Consider the following 16,962-nt stretch of genomic DNA (forward strand, 5'->3'; position numbering starts at 1 on the left):
AAAATGTCCCCCTCCCCCCCATGCCTGAATAGTTGTTGGTGCCCACCACTGTCTCTGTCCTCTTCCTCACTTACATACACACCCAACGTGGTTGCCGACATATTGTGCATGTAGGTACATGTGTGCTGCCCAGGACCCGCCTCTTCGTGCACAAGCATGGGTACACCCCCCACACTATTATTGTTTAGTATTTATATAGCACCGACATCTTCTGCAGCGCTGTACAAAGTATATTGTCCTGTCACTGTCCCTCAGAAGTGCTCACAATCTAATCTCTAGTATAGTCCTATGTCTATATCGTGTAGTGTATAGATCGTAGTCTAGGGCCAATTTTAAGGGGGAGCCAATTAATTACCTGTATATTTTTGGGATGTGGGAGGAAACCCATACAGACATGGGGAAAACATACAAACTCCATGCAAATAAAGCCCTGGTTGGGATATGAACCAGGGACCCAGTGCTGCAAGGTGAGAGCACTAACCACTATGCCACCATGCTAGCCACTAGCACAAAGCTCATTATTTTATTCCGCAGGCGCAGTACTCATTGGATATGTTAAAAGGGCCTGTGTGTGACAATGGTGGGTATCCTGTCCATCCCCCAATAGTGCAGAACAGGCTGCTGGTCTCCCCCCTCCCCTCTCCATAGGACAGAGAGCACAGCAGCAGCCCACATTCACACAAATCCATCGCAGTGGGTTGCCGCAAGTAGGGATGATTATTCCAATTCCGTGGGATTGAAATTTCCACAATTCCGATCGGAAATTGACATATCCGAACGGAATTCGGAAATTAGAAAACAAAAATCAGAATTCTGCAGAAATCGCAATTTTCCGCAACTCGGTAATTTTAGCCCAATCGAAGAACCCGGAAGCATTGGACCAATCAGAGAGAGCAGAATTTTCTGCAAAAATCGTTTCATCGCGGTAATTTTAGACCAATCAAAAGACTGATTTTCAGTTTTCCGATTTCCAATTTTCTAATTTTTTTTTCATTTTTTGCATTCTCTGATGCCAAAAAATGACTCATAAAATAATCCTTGAAAATCAGAAATTTGGAAAAACGGGAATTGGAAAAATGGAAATTGTCAGCACAGATTGGAGGGTTGCCAGTTGTTTAGTTGGAAGTCCAGCAAGCAATGTATTGCAGTAGTCCAGACGAGATATAATAAGAGCATGTACTAACATTTTAGTTGTGTACTCAGTGAGAAAAGGTTGGATGCGAGATGTTTTTGAGTTGGAGATGATAGAAGCTGATTAGGGAGTGAATGTGAGGAATAAAAGAGAAGGAGGAGTCAAATATTACCCCTAAGGCCCCATACACACATCAGACCATGAGATCTGCAGATCATCATACACACATGATTTAACTGACATTCATCTGCAGATCAGATCCACCAGGATGGATTTTCAGATCTGCGGATGATTGCTTGATCTGCAGATGAATGTCAGTTAAATCATGTGTGTATGATGATCTGCAGATCTCATAGACTATCATTGCAATTTGCAGGAATGGATTTTTGGCAGGAACAGATCTTTTGCAGATACTGATCTGGTGTGTCTGTACAGCATCTGTGTGTGCAGCATCTTGCAAAGATTTTTTTTTCTGATGGGGAGTTCAGCTCCATAGAAAAGACTGTGTAGAGTATGGCTCTCATACTACATGAAGGGTGGTAAGATTGGTCTGTGATCTTTCATTTTCCAAACACTATAGTCTGATGTGTGTATGTGGCCTTATTAACATTTATTGTTCAGGCAGCCATCCCTAGCAGCGAGTGACGGAGCTCGGGGACATGTAGGAGGCTGTATAATACAAACACTGGTCGGGGTATTCCCATGGCTTGTATGAGTAACACGAGGTTGTCAGGGCTGCAGCATGTCACAGAGGACCAGCTGTCTCCTCCCGCAGATGTCAGGCGGAAAGTCAATATAACTTTAGGATGTGCCTTGAAAGGCGCAGTATAAATATTGCATATCCGTCCAGCGGGAGATGGGAACTCTGAGGGGAGGGAAGATCAGATTATATCCTCCAATCAGAGGCCGGCTCGGGATCCATCCTTATCTCGTTTCCCCCGCTCTCATGGGAAGTCGGTCGCCCAGCTGTTTGTCAGAGCAGAGCGCGGCGTCGAACGTGCGGAGAACTTCTTATCCCGGATTTCTGCAGCATGTCGGACAGCGAGGGGCTAGCCGTGGGTAAGTGCCAGGTTTATTTATACCGACGCTGACTGTACGGCTCGTGTTTCACACAGCCGGGACTGTACAAGGGCAGCACAGGCGGCTGGCAGGGGGCCTGGGGCGGAATACGGGGCGGAATACAAACAGGAACGACATCCTGGATTCCTGTATAATGTCTGTGACTGTCTGATGCGCTGCACTGAAGAACCTCAGCCAGGCTTTCTCAAAAAGCACCTGTCACTTAAAGGGGAACTGAAGTAAGAGGTATACGGAGTCTGCCATTTTTATTCCCTTTTAATCGATACCAATTTCCTGGCAGCCCTGCTGGTCTATTTCTCTGCAGTAGTATCTGAATAGCACCAGAAACAAGCATGCAGCTAGTCTTGTCAGATCTGACTTTAAAGTCTGAAACACCTGATCTGCTGCATGCTTGTTCAGGGGCTATGGCTAATAGTATTAGAGGCAGAGGATCAGCAGGGCTGCCAGGCAACTGGTATTGCTTAAAAGGAAATAAATATGGCAGCCTCCATATACCTTTCTCTTCAGTTCCCCTTTAAAGGACAACTGAAGTGAGAGGTATACGGAGGCTGCCATATTTATTTCCTTCTAAACAATACCAGTTGCCTGGCAGTCCTGCTGAGCTCTTTAGCTGCAGTAGTGTCTGAATGACACCAGAAACAAGCATGTGGCTAATCATGTCAGATCTGACAACAATGTCTGAAACACCTGATCTGCTGCATGCTTGTTCAGGGGCTATGGCTAATAGTATTAGAGGCAGAGGATCAGCATGTTAGCCAGGCAACTGGTATTGCTTAAAAGGAAATAAATATGGCAGCCTCCGTATACCTCTCGCTACAGTTGTCCTTTAATGGGAATCTGAAGTGAGAGGTACAGTATATGGAGGCTGCCATATTTATTGCCCTTTTTTAAACTGACCTGAACTCAGAACTTCCCCTCTAAAAGATAAGCAACAGCATAATAACCTTTAAAGAAAAACATTTCTTTGTTACAGCTGATACAAATCCTGCAATAAATCTGCAGTGTGTCTACTTCCTGCTTTCATCGAAGCAGACATAGGGTTAACATCCTGTGTTTACAAATTAGCTGCTCTGCTGAGGCAGCCAGCTGGCACAGCTGAGAGATTACAATTGTGATTGGTCACAGATGAGGGAGAATTAAACAAGCTGAACTCTCTGAATACATACAGGGTGCATTAAACAATACCAGTTGCCTGGCTGTCCTGCTAATTTTTCTGGTATCAATAATGTCTGAACCACACACCTGAAACAAGCATGCAGCTAATCTTGTCAGATTTTTGTCAGAAACATCTGGGCTCATATGCAATGAACTTTTTCTCCAGAGTTTTCTCCCAGGAGATCATTTTTCATCTTCTTTATTTAGAAAATGTTTTTTCATCATTCTGCAATGAAAAAGTACCAAAAAGTGTATTAAAAGGTGTTATCAAAATTATTCTGAGTATTTCTTTTGCTGGAGGTTGCTTAGAATTGTATTTACAAGTTGTGGAAATATTACCAAGGAGAAAAATCAAGTGAAAAGTGTAATTGCATATGATCCCTGGTCTGCATGCTTGTTCAGGGTAGGTGGCTAAAAGTATTAAAGGGAACCTGGAGTGAGAGGTATACGGAGGCTGCCATATTTATTTAATTGTAAACAATACCAGTTACCTGGCTGTCTTGTGGGTCTATTTGGCTGCAGTAGTGTCTGAATCACACACCAGAAACAAGCATGCAGCTAATGTTGTCAGATCTGACAATAATATCAGAAACACCTGATCTGCTGCATGCCTGTTCAGGGGCTATGGCTGAAAGTATTAGAGGATCAGCAGGACAGCCAGGCAACTGGAAATAAATATAGCAGCCTCCATATCCCCCTCACATCAGTTGTCATTTAATCTAGGTACAAACGATACAATTTTTTGACAGATTTTTCCAACATGTCTGATCTGATTTCCGATCGATTTTACGGTCGATTCGAATCATTCGAAAAATCGATCGGATATCAGAACGGACATGTTAGAAATAGTAGATCTGACAGTAAAACTGTCACAAAATTGCATTGTGTGTACCTAGCATTAAACAATGCAGATTGCCTGGCTGTCCTGCTGATTCTCTGCCTCTATTACATTTAGCCGAAGACCCTGAACAAGCATGCAGCAGATCAGGTGTTTCTAACAAAAAATTGACAAATTTAGCTGCATGCTTGTTTCAGGTGTGTGTGATTCAGGCACTACTGCAACCAGAATGCTCAGCAGGACTGCCAGGCAACTGGTATTGTTTAAAAGGGAACACATTTGGTAGCCTCCATATCCCTCTCACTTCAGGTTCCCTTTAAGGCTGCTTTCACAGTGGGACGTTATAGGCGCACGTTAGAGCAGCCTGTAACGCTCCCTAACACACAGCAATGAAAAATCAATGTGCTGTTCACAGTGCACACATTGCATTACAGTGTAACGCAGCACATTCAAACAAAGTGCTGCATGCTGTACGTTATACTGGGCTAAGCAGCGTTAGACTGTTTGCACATGCTCAGTGATGTTGGAGGAGGAGGTCTCCCCTCCTTCTCCTCGGCCAGGCACATGGCTAATTAATATTCACTGCACTGTGTGATGTGCAGTGTTTACTTCCAGGAGGCGCCGCTCTGTGCGGCGATTGGCTGGCGGGACCACGTGATGCTGCATGCGTCCAAAAATACACATCACGGTATCACAGGACGCATGAAGAGCTGCTTAACGCGGCTCAATGTAACGCCCAGCTTCTACCACACTATGCGTTGCGTTAGGGGCACGTTATGCGCATCCATCTGAAAATGGCGCCTGAGAATAATGGCGCACGGTGTTGCCGCTAATCCGTTTGCCGCTTATCGCTATTTAACGTTAAAGTCTTATTGTTATTTAACGTTAAAGCCTTATTGTTATTTACCGTTAACACACAGAACCCTCTCTGTACCTATCCCTAACCCCTAAGACCCCCCTGGTGGTGCCTAACCCTAAGACCCCCCTGGTGGTGCCTAACCCTAAGACCCCCCTGGTGGTGCCTAACCCTAACCACCCCCTGGTGGTGTATATTGTACTGTAACTATTCCTAACCCTACTCTCACACAGAACCCTCCCTGTACCTATGCCTAACCCCTAGACCCCCCTGGTGGTGCCTAACCCTAAGACCCCTGGTGGTTTCTAACCCTAAGACCCCCCTGGTGGTGCCTAACCCTAAGACCCCCCTGGTGGTGCCTAACCCTAAGACCCCCCTGGTGGTGCCTAACCCTAAGACCCCCCTGGTGGTGCCTAACCCTAAGACCCCCCTGGTTGGTGTCTAACCATAAGACCCCCCTGGTGGTGCCTAACCCTAAGACCCCCTGGTGGTGCCTAACCCTAAGACCCCCTGGTGGTGCCTAACCCTAAGACCCCCCTGGTGGTGCCTAACCCTAAGACCCCCTCAGTGGTGCCTAACCCTAACCTTGACAGTGTTAAATTAAATCCATTCCCTGTTTTGAAGTTAAATAACATCTGCAGTTTGGCTTATGTAGGGCACTATTGATAAATAACGTTAGTGTGTGCCACTATTGATAAATAACGTTAGTGTGTGCCGTTTTTCTTTTTTTTCCCCTGTGCGCCATTATTATGCAGTACTAACGATAAATAGCGATAAGCGTATCTTTTTAATGCGGCGCCATTTTTATGCATAGGCGCTGTGCACCATTATTCACTGATCCGACGTTATGCGACCTTAACGTGGCATCTAACGCAACGTCTTATTGGGGAAGAAGCCTAATGCCTAAAATACATAGGTTGACCCCAGCCGCGTCCCCGCTCGTCCGCGTAGATCGATTGCCGCTCGTCCCCGCCGGCGCTTCGTTATCAGCGCTCGATTCTCTGCCATTGTCCGCCAGCGGGAATCGAGCAGGCGCGGGTCGAGCGGCATGATCCGGCCAGCTGAACATTATCAGCTGGCCGGATCAGCTGGTCGATACACAGTACAGAAACGTACCGTGTATCCTCAGCATAAGACCTATATACACCATGCCACTGGCGTACCAATAGGCCATGCAGCCCCTGCGCCTGCGGGAGGGTTGGCAGCATGAGGGGAAAGACTTGGCCACAGTCAGCGGGGAGAGGGGAACTTCCCCCCTCTCCCTCACCTCGGGGCTCTCCCCTCTGCTCTCCCCTCCAGCTAAAGTTATAGTGTGGGCAGCGGGCAGCAGCGGGCAGATACATACCTTCCTTGCGTTCCACCGCATAATCTTCGCTCTGGCGTCTGACGTCAGTTCCGGAAGTGACGTCACTTCCGGAAGTGACGTCAGACGCTAGAGCGTGGAGTATGCGGTGGAACGCACGGAAGGTATGTATCTGCCCGCCGCTGCCCACACTCTAACTTTAGCTGGAGGGGAGCGCAGAGGGGAGAGCCCCGGGGTGAGGGAGAGGGGGGGGAACTTCCCCTCTCACCGCCGACTGTGGCCAAGGCTTTCCCCTCATGCTGCCACCACTCCAGCTCCCACAAAACGGCCCCGAGCGGGCCCCAGGGAGAGGGGGGGGCCCGCAATGAAATTCTGCAGGGGGGCTCGGTGGGGCCTAGTTACGCCCCTGCACCATGCAATTCTCCCATCAGATCGACGGATCGATCGATAATTTCCAGCATTTCCAGCATCTGCTTCTGATCGAGAAAGATGTCGACTTTGTGCAGTACTGATTTCAAAATCTCGATTGGAAATTATGGTTTTAGTCATTAATCTGATGGGAAGATTGCAAGGAGTGTATAAGCTATAAGAAACACGGGATCAACAGAATATTATTATTATGTATTAATATAGCACTGACATCTGCCGCAGCGCTGTACACAGTACATAGTCATGTCACTGATTGTCCTCGGAGCTCACAATCTAATCCTACCATAGTCATAAACTGTATGTAGTAATCTAGGGCCAATTCATTTAATTTAGCTGTATGTTTTTGGGAGGAAACCAGAGCGCCTGGAGAAAACCCACGCGGACGAGAGCATTCTAACTCAGATAGTGCCCGGGCTGGGATTTGAACCAGTGACACCCGAGGTGAAAATAAACGAATTAAATAAATGATTGTATCTACCTTCCTTCCTCCTAAAAGTGACTTTTTAAGATATTACACAGTTTTATTTTATGTTTAAATCTACTTTTTAGGTTTTAACTGTTTTGTATTGTTTTTGCTCAATGACACATTCATTGAAGTATGCCACAGCTAAAACCTATAGGGGCCCATACACTTAACGATTTTCCCGCCGATATACAGCAGATTCGATCACTGTGATTTTATCTGCTGTGAAATCGTTGTGCAAATGCTGACCGAACAGATCGACAGGAACGATCGATTTCGGACGGAAATCGATCGTTCCTGTCGATCTGTCCGTGCAGAAGATTTAGCTCGATCGCTGGCGGGTCAGGAGTGTGTCGATAGCGGCGTTCGAATGTCTGACGACCGACGCTAGCGGCAATACATTACCTGATCCGGCGTGTGTCCCCTCTCTCTCCGCTGTCCCTTCTCCGCGCTGGGCTCCGGCTGGCTTCACTTACTTCCTGTCCCGACAGGAAGTGTAAACAGTAGAGCGCTCTCTACTGTTTAAACTTCCCCCAGCAGGAAGTACAATGAAGCTGGAGCCCAGAGCGGAGAAGAGACAGCGGAGACCGGGGGACTCGCGCCAGCCGGATCAAGTAATGTATGTAGGGGACAGCGGCGGCAGCGGCAGCTCCACAGATTGTGAATAGGTTTCATAGTGTTTGCAGTGTAGGCAGCCAATAGATCCCGCTTTGATCAGATTCGATCACAGAGGGATCTATCTGCTGGTCGATCTGGTGGCAATCGACCAGTGTATGGCAGCCTTATGAACTATTGACCCTTGTTATTTCTTTCCTGCTCTCAGAAGTCATTTTCTGCTAGGGAAGTGTTTTATAGTTGGAATTTCTTATCAGTGAGAGTCACACTGTAGTCACTTCCTGTCTGAGTCAGGACTGAGTCAGCCACTTACATACCTGATATTTAACTCTTTCAGGCAGAGAAAGAAAAAAAGGAACACAGCCTAGTTATTTGTGTGCTAGGCACTGTACATACCCATGTCTACCTCATCATATCACATGTCACCTCGGGTATCCTTTAAGGTGGCCACACAGTACAATTTTTTATATTTCTTTTCATTTCAGAAGATCAATCTTTTTTTTTTCTGATTGATTGTAACATTTAAAAAATCTGAGTAATGTATCACACAACAGGTGTTCATTTTTTACTCAATTATGAAAACAATTACTGAAAAGTCTTATGTCATTAGAAGGAGGGGGAAATAAAGGGAAGAGGAGGAATACTGTATATTATAGATTTAAAAAAAAAAAACAGCATGCAACTGTTTTGCCAGCCGATGGCAATGGCAATTAAAGGGCAGTGTTCCTAAGGTATGTGATAACTCCAAACCATAACAGCAGAAAAAGTTTTGAATGCAGGATTAGCATCTTTATCACTTAATACACTCAGACCAGTTGCTGTTAAAATTTAATTTTTATGGTGACAATCCCGCTTTAAATATCATTAATTACATTTACCGGGTGTCCCGATGTCCGTGCTTCCGCCTGTAGCCCCGCCCCCTAGCATAAGAGGTCAGAGGCGCTTCTCTGTCTGGTTCTAGAGAAACACCTACGAAGCTTTGTTGGCTAGGGAGGGGAAAACCACGAGACACCTGGGAAGCTATAGGTGGAACAACTACATACCAGTGAACTGTATAGAGGTGGGACCCCTAGACACTAGGGAACTTTATAGGGGGGTGGGTTGCATGTAAAATTGAGGCGTGGCCAAAGGTGTGACATCATGGGCATGTCTTAAGGTAGCCATACACTGGTCGATTTGCCATCAGATCCGACCAGCAGATAAATCCCTCTCTGATCGAATCTGATCAGAGAGGGATTGTATGGCTACCTTTACTGCAAACAGATTGTGAATCGATTTCAGCCTGAAACTGATCACAATCTGTGGAGCTGCTGCTGCCGCCTGTCCTAAACCCCCCCCCCCCGCCCCCCCCGTATACATTACCTGCTCCGGCCAGCGCGACTCCCCCCGGTCTCTGCTGTCTTTGTCTCCGCTCTGGTCCGCTCTGGTCTCCGGCATGCTTCACTTCTTCCTGTCTGGGGGAAGTTTAAACAGTAGAGCGCCCTCTACTGTTTAAACTTCCTGCCGGGACAGGAAGAAGTAAAGCCTGCCGGACCTGGAGACCAGCGCGGAGAAGAAGACATCGGAGACCAGGGGAGTAACGCCGGCGGAGCAGGTAATGTATTGCAGCTGTATTGCGGTGGTCGTCGGGCACTCAAACACCGCTAGCAACGCGCTCCCTACCCGCGGGCGATCGACGGTAATTTCCCACACGGAGCGATCGACGGGACCGATCTATTTCGGGACGAAATGGATCGAAATTTAGCGTTAACGTTAGCGATTAGACAGCAGATTCGATCCCAGTGATCGAATCTGCTGTCGATCGGCGGGGAATCGGCCTAGTGTATGGCCAGCTTTACTGTCCCTTTTTCATAGCAGATTTATTAAAGTTTTTACGGTAAATGGAAAGTGCTGTTATGCTTAACTGCTGTGATCCTGAGATAAGATCGCAGCACACTGACCACTATGAGTCACGTACGACTGACTCATTTCTTCCAAGAGTCTCTCAGTCAAGTTTAGATGAAATTCCACTTTTGTTTTAAATAAAAATGAATGCTACAAACATGAACGCTGCACAGTTCTGTTTGTAATGTAAAGTTATTTCAATTTCCCCCTTTTAATTCCAGTTTGCAGCAAGCTGGGTATTTCAAACTCAGACAGTCAGCACAAACTGTTAGGCCTCTTTCACAGTGTGACGTTAAAGTCGCACGTTAGAAAAATATGTCACCGCAGACTAACGCACAGCAATACTAAGTCTGTGCGGCATTCACAGTGCACACGTTGCATTGTGTGTAACGTGTAGCAGTGTTTAGAAAGTACTGCATGCTGTGCGTTATACACGTTATTAGCTGCGTTGCACATGCTCAGTAATGACTTGGAAACATACTTTTCATTGCCTGTATGCTCTACTGTATGTGACGATAACGAGGCATTAAGTTGTGTTGTGACTTTTTTGGGACGTTGCGTTGTAATTTGCGTTGCGACTTTAACGTCGCATCAAACCGCAACGTCCTACTGTTAAAGAGGCCTAAGGCCCCGTTCAGACTATGTGCGTTCCTAGCCGTTTTTACAGAACGCATACGGGCAGACTTTGCACATAGAAACGGCTACTAATGTTTTCTAACGGCCTCGTTCACATGTATGCGGATGAGACGCATACGTTTCTCATCCGCATTGCTGCACGCAGTTCTGTGCGTCACGCACCGAAACGGACGCAATTAAAGTCTATAGATGCATATTAAAAACGCGTACTATTGCGTTTTTAGCGTACGTTTCCCTCTGCGTTTCCCATAATTCTTTTCTGTTTCCTGTGTGACGTGTGTGTGCAAAACGCAATAGAAAACGCATTTGAACGCAAGAACTTTTTTCAACTTGCTTTTTTTTTATTTCTATGCATTCTGTAAACGCTGACAGTATGAACAGGGCCTAAAGGATAACTGAAGTGAGATAGATATGGAGGCTGCCATATTTATTTCCTTTTAAACCATACCAGTTGCCTGGCAGCCCTTCTGGTCTACTTGGCTGCAGGAGTGTCTGAATCTCACCAGAAACAAGCATGCAGCTAATCTGGTCAGATCTGGCAATGATGTCAGAAACACCTGATTTGCTGCATGCTTGTTCAGGGTCTGTTGCTGAGGGTTGGTTCACACGGACGTTTTGCTGGCATTAAACGTAGCGTTTTAAAAAGTATTAGAGGCGGAGGATCAGCAGGACTGCGAGTCAACTGGTATTGTTTAAAAATAAATAAATATGGCAGCCTCCATATCCCTCTCTCTTCAGTTGTCCTTTAACCATGCCCATCGTACAATTCCCAGCAGATTTGCTCACCATGAACGAATCTCTTGGGAAATCGATTCCCCCAAAATGTCTGATCCATCGTATTTCATTAGGTTTTGCTCAAAAAAATAAATTGAAAGTATTGATTGGACAATGTGGAATATCTAGATAGATCGACAGCCCATAGCATTGCAACTATGTGAGGTGTCATTATATTTTCAATAGATTTCCTGCTGGAATCTACTGTAAATCCATGTGCTGTGTGTGGTAGGGATCAATTCCTCTCTGAATCGATTTCAATCAGAGAAGAAACATTAGATGGCAGTCTATAAGGGCACACATACATTACTCAATTTTCTATCGAGAGGTTACGCAACTGACTTTATTAAGCAATCGAAAAACAGTGTGATCGATGGGAAGTCGATTGGCTAGTGGTCCACACACACTGCCATCAAGATCCTGGCAATTCTCCTTTAGTCATTGAGCTGAACAAGAATGTTGTTCCTCCATTCTCTGAAACCAAAAATCAATTCGGTGTCGATCGAAGTCATGTGAACAGAACAGAAGCCGATTGATTTACGACTGATATTTTCCATCTTGTCGGATTGAGTAGATTGGTCGATTCAGGCAAATATCGGCTAATTTCCATTGTTCCAAGCAGAATGGATTCTCCACCCAGCCAATAAAATGATTAAAGTGTAACTGTCTGACATAAAATCAAAAATCAATTCTTTAGTTTTATCTGTTAAACAAGTAATAAGGATGCTAACCAGGCAATCCAAAAGTTAAAATCTCTATTACTTTTCTTGTTTATAAATGATCATTCCCCAGTTTACCTGACCCTTATTTGGTACACACAAAATTTGGTACACAGAAAGGAAGTTGCAGGGCATGCTGGGTTGTCATTTTTTTGCTTCTGTACATTTAGTTAACTCTGAGGGGAAATAAAGAAGCAAAAAGGACAACCCAGCATGCCCTGCAACTTCCTTTTTGTGTACCAAATTTTGTGTATACCAAATAAGAATCAGGTAAACTGGGGAATGATCATTTATAAACAAGAAAAGTAATAGAGATTTTAACTTCGGGATTGCCTGATTAGCATCCTTATTACTTGTTTACCAGATAAAACTAAAGAATTGATTTTTTATTTTATGCCTGACAGTTACACTTTAAATTGAATGATCGACTGAACAGAAAAATGGAGTAATGTATGAATCAGTTTCTAGCTCTGTGGGCGGGGTTTCTGCTGCTTGGATTACATCATCCTGCTGTTCAGACTGACCTCTCTACTATATTCAGCTATAGTAGTGGGTGTGGTCTGGGAGGGAGCAGATATAATTGAGTACAGGAAGCCAGGCTACTGGAAGCAGAAGACCCTCATAGCATAGGTGAGTATGAAGGGGTCTGGGTATAACTGCAATTCTCACTGTCACAGAGACAGGAGGGATACAGCAGAGAGAACATCCTGGACATGGTATTAAGGAACTGCTATTGAATTACATGCAGAAGGAAGCATTAATGGATTAGATAGATGCGGCATGCAGCCCACTATGACGTGTGTTCCGCTGTTCGTCCATTAATGTCGATCGCTGGCGTCTGGCTAGAAGGTAAAAAGCAAAAACATGAATATTTTAGAGACCTAATCTTTCGCCATACGCTGACACAGCACAGATTTCATTCCATAACTTATTCTGGACAGAGGGGGATGGGATGAGGGCAATATACGGCCCACAATCTGTCCTGTGCAACCAAACAGCCGTCTATGCCAGCCCAGCAGGTTCCCCCTCCTCCGAGTTCTGGACTAAACAACATGACGATACTTAGAACTAGCATTTACTCAAAGTGTACCAGTGATGAACGATATTAAAAGATTAATACAGATACCTGGGGCTTCCTCCAGCCTCATGCGCTCGGAGCGCTCCAACGTCGCCGTCCTCAGCCTTCTCCCTTTTCTGCACCCGGTCCCGTAACTTCGGTTAGTCTGTGCAAGCGCAGTGCTCTCTCTCCGGCGCAGAATAGTACTGTGCAGGCGCAGTACTAATCCATACCTCCCAACTTTTTGAAATGAGAAAGAGGGACACTTAAGCCACACCACTGCTTACACCCCCATCACACCCCTAGTCACACATACTATAAAGATTTCTTTAGAAAAATGTGTTGTTTTATAATAACCACACTGGTCCTTTCTATCCTGGCTCATTTTCCTTCATATTAACATTTTAAAATTAGTAATATATCAATTGTCATACCTCCCAACTTTTTGAGATGAGAAAAAGGGATACTTAAACCACACCCCTGCCACAACCCTGACCACGCCCCCACCACACCCCTAGTCACGCATACCATAAAGATTTTAATACAAAAAACATGTTTTATAATTCAAACCACACTGGTCCTTTCTATCCTGGGTCATTTCCCTTCATATTAACATTTTAAAATCAGTAATATGTCAATTTGAAGAATGGGAATAAAGTTTAGAGTCAATCAAACACATTTTTTTAGTAGAGAAATATAAATATTTACATAGAAAGAAGGACAAAGTCCTGAAAGAGGGACAAATGAGGAAAGAGGGACACAAGGACAGGGCTCCCAAAGAGGGACAGTTGGGAGCTATGCTATTCTCCCCCAGAGAGAGCGCACTGCGCATGCCTCAAACTGGCATGCGAATGCCGAACTTATGGAACCCGGGGCAGAAGAGGAAGAAGACTGCAGACGGCGGCGTGGGAGCGATCTTTGCGGATGAGGCTGGAGGAAGCCCCAGGTATGTATAAATCTTTTAATATCATTCATCTCTGCTTTCCTTTAAGCCCTGTTCACAGTCCTCACTGCGTTGCAGAAAAATTCTGCATTTCAACACTGCCAATACAATTCTATGGGCCTGTTCACAGTAACAGATGGCGTTATTCTAACTCGCTGCATGCAGGCTTTGTATTAAAGTCTATGGCCAGTCTCCATTGCAGTTCACAGAAATTATAACACGTGAGTTATGCAACTGACCTCTGTAAACCTAGCGTCAAAGTACACCTGAAGCCAGAAGGATATGGAGGTTGCCATATTTTCCAAATGATTGAGAAGTGGCAGAAAAGAGATTGACTAGTGTGACGATACACAAAAGTTATGACCAAAAGTCTATGAAATTGCTGTCAAAAATATAAATCCACTTTATAAGTGTGAGAAAACGCGGAAAAGCCGCCGCCAATACTCAAGGTAAGGGGGCTGACTCCGCGTTCAACATGGCAGCTGGCGCGCAGTCGGAGCGTGGAGAAACCGCCGCTAGCTCTAACAACAGGGCAGCGGATTCCGCGTCCAATGCGGCAAGTTGCTCGCATAGGCCTGCTCCTCTCAGTAATGCGGAATGCGGAATGCGGAGAAAGCGGCGCACGCACGGACAGCGGTGCGGCAGATTCCGCATCCAACACGGCAGAAACATTACAACGCTTGACTGGTGTGGCTGGGACTGATAGTCCACATTGGTTTAGGAGGACGCGCGCGCGCGCAGAGAGTCAGAAGGGGGTCAGCTGACCAAGCCGGTCAGCTGACAATTCCAGCAACCTTCATTGGTCCAGCACTTAGGGGAGGTGCTGGAGAGCGCCAGTGTATATATACTGGGTGCTGGTCATCCATCTGGTGTCTGGCGTTGCGATCACTACGTGGTAGCACTCAGACCTTGTCAGTATCTGTGTTCTTTAGATCAGTTTCCAAGGTGTTGATGGCCAAGGATCTCACACCTTAGTCTAGGAAATCTGTTATTATTTGTATTATTCTCTAGTTCAGTTTCCAAGGTGTTGATGGCCAAGGAACTCACACCTTAGTTCAGGAATTCAGTACCATCTGTATTATTATCATATTGTAGTCTAGTTCCTGGAGTGTGAGAATCTTGGAGCTCACACTCAAGCTTAGGCATTGTTGATTATTTGTTATGACCTTCTGCTTTCCTGACCATTCTTCAGATCTCTGATTTTGTACCTTGTCTTTCTGATACTCTGTTGCTGAACTCGGCTAGTCTCTGGAATCTGCATCTGTCTCCTGGCTCTGTATCTGATCTGTCTATCTGTTGCCGACCTGGCCTGTCCGACCTCGAGAACTATCTTCCCAGTTTGGAGATAGTTCACTTCCTGTCAGTGACACTGCACCATTGGTGTCACTCACGCTCTGTTCTTCCCTCTGTCTCAGTCTGGCTCCGCCCCTTGGGGAGCACCAGACCTGTGGAAGAAATCTGATCCATAGCAGTACCTCTTACTGTCTAGCACCTATCTTACAGGTGCTTTCCTCAAAGTATTACTGTTGCACCAAACACTCTCATCTCTCAGGTGTCCAGAGGTTAGAAGATATATCTGTATTATCGGTGATACTGCAGATCATCAATAATCGGGTATATTCTGCATTCTCGGTGATACTGCAGATCACCGGTAATCAGACCCTCTCTGTGTTACACCGATCGTTACAATTAGATATAGACACATAAATAATACAGAACTTAATGAATTAAAAGTGCATGGGATGACCACCCCTCCATGGAACCAGCGCACTCACAACACACTCAGGTGCACCAACACAGTTGCCACTAGCATAGCTCCCAACTGTCCCTCTTTTCTCCTCATTTGTCCCTCTTTCAGGACTTTGTCCCTCTTTCTATGTAAATATATATATATCTCTACTACAAAATGTGTTTGATTGACTCTAAACTTTATTCCCATCCTTTAAATTGATATATTACTCATTTTAAAATGTTAATATGAAGGAAAATGAACCAGGATAGAAAGGACCAGGTTTGAATTATAAAACAACATATTTTTCTTATGAAATCTTTATGGTAGGCGTGACTAGGGTGTGTAACGGGGGTGTGACTTAAAGAGAAACTCCGACCAAGAATTGAACTTTATCCCAATCAGTAGCTGATACCCCCTTTTACATGAGAAATGTATTCCTTTTCACAAACAGACCATCAGGGGGCGCTGTATGGCTAATATTGTGGTGAAACCCCTCCCACAAAGAAATTCTGAGTACGTACTCCTGGCAGTTTCCTGTCTGTGAACCTTGCTGCGTTGTGGGAAATAGCGGTTTACAGCTGTTTCCAACTGCCAAAAAAGCATGCAGCAGCTACATCACCTGCCAGCAGTAAAGATGTCACCATGTCAGAATGTAAGTCAGGGATTTAAAAGAAATATAATGGGCAAACACTGACTAAATCATTTATCCATAATTATTGTAAAAATGAAGCACTTTTTTATTACATTATTTTCACTGGAGTTTCTCTTTAAGTGTCCCTCTTTCTCATCTCAAAAAGTTGGGAGGTATGTACCAGGGATATGAACAATGTTCACTCAGTTATAACAGTAAGGAGAGGCAATATAATGGATTGATGCTCAATAACTGCATGTCACTGGTTACTCTCACAGATGGATCTGTTAGAAGGCAGCAGCACTATCAGCTCATAAGTCACAGGAATGCAAAGCTCATCCAATATAAGGCAGCAACATTAGCCGTAATATTAGCAGTAAGCATGCAAGCAGAGCTGTGGTTCAGCGCAAGCAGCCACACTGGCCAGTCAACAAGCAGCATAAGCGATCTCACCATACTCCGGAACCCATCCATGGATGATATCCAGCAGTCATGAGTGGCTTGGTCCAGTAGCCCGAAGAAGCATCAGTCCAATGTAGCCAGCTGTAATCCTGGGTCTAATAGAGCAAGACGGTGGTAGCGCAGGTGGGTGCACCGGAGGGGGACACAGGGAAGTACAGTGGCGGCCCGGAACGTCTCCTGGGCGGCGTGCCATGCAAAGTGTTGAGGCCCTCTTACATCCCCGTGCCACGCTGTAGATGCAGGGCATCGTGGC

At 45.4% G+C, this 16,962-nt stretch overlaps 1 protein-coding gene across 1 annotated transcript in view; it reads left to right on the forward strand.

Annotated features, from left to right (window-relative positions):
* Positions 1 to 2,093: 2,093 nt before the first annotated feature.
* The window catches only part of EML1 (EMAP like 1), a 190,830-nt gene continuing 175,961 nt past the window's right edge, over positions 2,094 to 16,962 (forward strand). Inside the window, exon 1 of the mRNA XM_068254678.1 lies at positions 2,094 to 2,191. Within this exon, the coding sequence (XP_068110779.1) occupies positions 2,164 to 2,191 (28 nt within the window). The 5' untranslated portion in view covers positions 2,094 to 2,163. The remainder of the gene's footprint in view (positions 2,192 to 16,962) is intronic.

Source organism: Hyperolius riggenbachi, chromosome 9, assembly GCF_040937935.1.
Source record: "Hyperolius riggenbachi isolate aHypRig1 chromosome 9, aHypRig1.pri, whole genome shotgun sequence".
Lineage (NCBI taxonomy): Eukaryota > Metazoa > Chordata > Amphibia > Anura > Hyperoliidae > Hyperolius > Hyperolius riggenbachi.